At 40.7% G+C, this 5222-nt stretch overlaps 1 protein-coding gene across 1 annotated transcript; it reads right to left on the bottom strand.

The window, feature by feature from the left end:
• Positions 1 to 2199: 2199 nt before the first annotated feature.
• LOC308277807 (vomeronasal type-1 receptor 90-like) lies at positions 2200 to 3132 on the bottom strand (the record flags this gene model as incomplete). Its single annotated transcript, XM_080717199.1, has 1 exon — positions 2200 to 3132. The coding sequence occupies one exon, from the start codon at positions 3130 to 3132 to the stop codon at positions 2200 to 2202; it is 933 nt and encodes a 310-aa protein (XP_080573325.1).
• Between the last annotated feature and the right edge of the window lie 2090 nt (positions 3133 to 5222).

Here is a 5222-nt window from a genome sequence, read left to right as displayed (position 1 = left end):
AAATGTCTGTTAATTGACTTACTGTGTTTCAGGGTGTTCCAGCAGCAAGGAGTGGGGGCTATTCAGGGATTATCTTATTCATTTAATTGTTATCTATAGCTAAAATATGTAAGTTCCTTAACCTTGCATAATATAAAAACATTGGCGATTAGGCTGAAGTTCATGTGTCTGACCCATCCAGTTGAAGGACCTTCAGAGACTTGCCTCCTGTTTTAGTCGGTAAGTCTCTGCATGTGGTTTATTCTCATTTCTATTCAAGTACCTTCTGGCTGCAAGACAAGAAAAGCTTGCAAATTTCAGTTGCTTAACATGCAACAGTTCATTTCTCAATTGCTGCTCAATATGAGATGTGGGAGAAAGGTTACTCTGGAGAGCTGGCTCTAATGATGTCTAAGGGCCGGGAGTCGGAGGGCTCATGGCTCTGTCAATCCTCATTCCCTGCTTCTGGCTCATGAGAGGAATTTTGAGTGGCACATTTTGGGGGACTCGGCAGGAAGTAGTAACAGAGAGACCACTTGCATACTTCAACAGCTAGAACTCAGTCTCATGACTTCTAAGACATGGCAAGGGAGGCTGAGAAAAGTCATCTCTTGTGAGGAGGATTTGGGGACATTGAACAGTACTTGACTTCAACAGAAATGAGTATCAATAAAATGGAAATTGTATAACACAATGTTATGAGTAGGTCACAGGAGATCATTTTGTACAAAGACAAAAGTCTATGGGAAACTGGGCGTGGTGGCGCACGCTTGTAATCCCCGCGCTTGGGAGGCTGAGACAGGAGCATTGCACAGGTTCAAAGCCAACCTCAGCTACTTAGTGAGGCTCTCAGCAACTCAGTGAGACCCTGTTTCCAAATAAAGTATAAAATATAACTGGGAGTATAGCCTGGAGGTAGGAAAGCCCCTGGGTTCCATCCCCAGTACTACACACACAAAAAAAGGCAAGTGAACTAATTAGACACTTCACAAAAGAAATGCAAATGCCCAATAAATGTAAGAAAAAAATGTTCAACACCATTAGCAGAGAGATACAAATCAAAATTACCTTGAGATTTTACCTAACCCCAATTATAATGGCAATCATTAAAAACACAAACAACAAGCCAGGTATGCTGGTGAATGCTTGTAATCTTAGCATTTGGGAGGCTGAGACAAGAGGATCATGTTTTGCTTATAGCCTCAGCTACTTAGTGAGGCCTCTGCAGCTTAGTGATATCTTATTTCAAGATAAAGAATAAAAAATAGGACTGGGGGTATAACTTGGAGGTAGAATGCCCCTGGGTTCCATCACACACACACACACACACACACACACACACACACACACACACACACACACACGCTGGATGTGGAGAAGTAGGAACTCTGATACATTGTTGGTCGGGTTGCAAATTAATAGAACCACTTTGGAAAACTGTGGAGGATCCTCAGAAGGATGAGAATGAACCTACTATATTACCCAGCAATACCACTTCTGGGTATCTACCCAAAATAATGAAAATCAAACTACCAGAGTAATGTCTGCTTATATATGCTTACATCTGTACAATTCACAATTGCCAAATGATGTTTTCATTATGAAACCGTGAACCTCGATCCTCCTGTCTCAACCTCCCAAATGCTGGGATTACAAGGGTGCAACACCAGCCAGCCCTTCTTTTCCTTCTCTTTTTTCTTCCTTTTTTGTTTTTGGTATTGGGAGTGAACACAGGTGCATTATACCTCTAAGCTGCATGCCAAGTTCTTTTCATTTATTTATGCATTTTATTTGGAGTATCACTAAGTTGATGAGTGTCTTGCTTGGTTGCTAAGGTTGCCCTTGAACCTGCAATTCTTGTTTCACCCTCCCAAGTACTGGTATTACAGGTGTATGCCACCATGTCTGGATTAAAATACGCCTTATTGGTGCATTGTAACCATATATCATATTGAGGTGTATTGTGTATTTCTTATGTGCTATGATTAATTGTTGTGATTCTGTGCATTGGTTCATTAACAGTTTTTCTCTTAGTTGTATGTATGGGTTGCAGGGCTTTCTACCTCCAAGCTATACCCCCAGCCCATTTTATTCTTTCTTTATTTTGCTGAGGCGGGCCTCAAATCTGTAATCCTCATGTCTCGGCCTCTGAAGTGTTGAGTTATAGGGATACAACACTACATGTGTCTTCACTAAGAGAATTTCTCCATCATGTAATAATTAAGCATTCACTGTCTTCCCATAGAAAGATTTGAAAAAGTTAAGAATTTGTTTTTCAGTACTAATGAAAATCAAAGGACTAAATGTGGCATAGCCATTGGCCACCATGATCTGCAGAGAACGACAAATTGGGTCATTTTTCCACATAATTCTCGAGGAGGAGACAATGCAGTCCAAACAGTACATAAACACGAAGAAACTCATGAGCAGCAGAATATTCCGGGTGGCCCTTTGCTCTGGGGATGCTTTTGGAGAAAGGCTGTTGCTGTGAAGATGCTGGAACTGTCTCTTATGTCTGAACAAGAAAGCCACCATATACCCACTTGAAAGCACCATGAGCCCTATAATGGTCACATCCCTAAATATGCCTAACATGGAGAATAATCGCCCAAGGAAGTAACTCATGGGTAAAATAGCACAGGATTCAGTGAGAAGTGTTAAACTCTGTGTGGTCACATTGAGATTGGCCACAGCGGAGATTGAGAAGTGAGCACTGAAACACATATAGAAAACCCAGAGCAAAAGAAGGGAACTCAGGCTGTGGTGTGGGGATCTGTGTTTGAACTTTGCCAAACAGGAGCTTCTGGGGCTGAGGGTGATGGCCTGGAGGACACTCAGTAGGCAGGTGGTACAAATGGACAGACCCCTCAGAAACCTGTACAAGTAGGCAAGTGATTTGCATTTGAGGTCATCCCAAAAGTCCCGAGACTCAAACATGTCTGCAGCTATGATGCCCATGTTGAGCAGCATCAGCAGGTGGATTAAGGGCAAAAGAGCAATGATTACATCTGTGGGCTTGAGCCGGAGCTTGGAAAGGAACTTGACAATGTGGAATAGAAGAAGGATGGCATTGCCCAACATCCCAATTCCAACTTCAGAGAAAAAGGTATGCCTTAAATTAATGATACCATGCTGTTTGTTGGCTGTTTGCATCTTATGAAGCAAAGAGTCATGTGGTAAATGTCTTGGAAGAAAAGCAAAAAAAATAACATCAATATTAATGCTTTGATTTCTTTCTTTCTTTCTTTCTTTCTTTCTTTCTTTCTTTCTTTCTTTCTTTCTTTCTTTTTTCCTTTCTTTTTTGTGGTACTGGGGTTCCTGGAAACCCTTCTACTTCTGGACTTCACTCCCAGATCTATTTTATACTTTTTTTAAAACTTGGAAACAGGGTCTCTTAAGCCAGTGCGGCTGGCTTCGAACCTGCACAATCCTCCTGTCTCTGCCTCCCAAGCACAGGGATTACAAGCGTGCGCCACCACGCCCAGTGTTGCTTTGATCAATTTCAATCAACACTGCTGCCACCAGGAGCATTTGTGGATTCATCTCAATGGACTTTTTTCCCTTCACGCCTCAAACTTCCCTAATACCCTCTGGAAGCCCTCTCTCCCTTTCCATTTAGCTATCACATCCAAATCATGACAAGATTATATATATATCATTGCTGGTATCCCAAAGTAACTTTTTCCTGTACTTAAAAATTTATAATTTAAGACACACAGGTGCACACTTGTAACCCCAGCAAGTTGGGAAGGTGAGGCAAGAGGACTGCAAGTTTGAGTTCATCTTGGAAAACATAGTGTGATCCTGTATCAAAATAAAAAATAAAAGAAGGACTGAAGCTATATCTTAGAGACAGAGTACACCTGGATTTAATTAACAGGACACATGTACACATCACCACCACCACTTCCTCCACCACCATCACCACCACCACCAACAACAACAAAATGTATATTATAGAAAAGTTTCATCCTGAATTTTTAGGGGCTAGGGTGATAAAAATAAAATAATTATAATTATTTTCATCTGTCATTTTAATTAATTGTCAGGAATATACAAAGAGCTCTAGACTTTTTGGTGAATTCAATCTAGGAACATTGTATTAAAAGGAAAAACATGGGCCAGATATGGTGGCACATGCTTGTAATTTCTGTACTTGGGGGGCTGATACATGAGGATCTCAGGTTTTGAGACCAGTCTCATGAACTGTATGAGACCCTCACTAACTTTGTGAATCCTTGTTTTAAATAAAATATAAAATGGATCTGGGGGTGTGGCTCCAAGGTAGAAATTTCTGGGTTCAATCTAAGGTACCCCCTATCAACAAAGAAAAAACAGACCTGGAAAACAGGAAATCTTAATAGGTTTGACAGTATTCAGTTAACTTATTTTTATTTATTCTGGAATATTTGCTACCAGACTAATTATGCAGATCTTAGTCAAAGGTAATTCCAAGGCTATAGTTCACACCTGGTCAGAAGTCCAAAGCCGTGTTACTCTGTAAGATGCCACATGTCATACGCCTGGTATGATTTATTATTTCAATCAAGATAAAATATATGGTGTTGAAGTTTTCAAAGAGCAACTTTAAACAAGAAACATAGCATTTATAAATAACATTTAGTAGGCCCGGAAGTTACCTTCTCTCGTACCATTTCAGTAAAATTGAGACTTTGCTTTAATTATGTTTCATTCATTTAAAAAAAAAAAAAAAAACTGAGGCCGGGCGTGGTGGCGCACGCTTGTAATCCCCGCGCTTGGGAGGCGGAGACAGGAGGATCGCGCAGGTTCGAAGCCAGCCGTGCTGGCGTAAGAGACCCTGTTTCAAAAATATAAAATAGGTCTGGGAGTATAGCCCGGAGGAAGAAGGGCTTCCAGGAACCCCAGTACCACAAAAAAATAAATAAAAAATAAATTTAAAAAAACTGGAGCAAACAAAAGTGTAGTATAGAAAATTGGTCAAGCAATATGTTTCAATCAGTTAAATGAGAGTCTTGAATGACATTATTTTCAAATCTACTTCTTTTGTGGTACTGGGGTTACTGAAAATCCTATTTCCTCCAGGCAACACTCCCAGACACCTATTTTTTGTTTTTATTTGGAAACAGGATCTCTTACGCCAGTGAGGCTGGCTTCAAACCTGCACGATTCTCTTGCCTCTGCCTCCCAAGCACGGGGATTACAAGCATGTGCCACCATGCCCAGCTCAAATCTACTTTAATAACAGCAACTCTGTAAGTCTA

This window comes from Muscardinus avellanarius, assembly GCF_963383645.1.
Source record: "Muscardinus avellanarius genome assembly, chromosome: 20".
Taxonomy (NCBI): domain Eukaryota; kingdom Metazoa; phylum Chordata; class Mammalia; order Rodentia; family Gliridae; genus Muscardinus; species Muscardinus avellanarius.
This window is presented reverse-complemented; position numbering and strand designations above follow the sequence as displayed.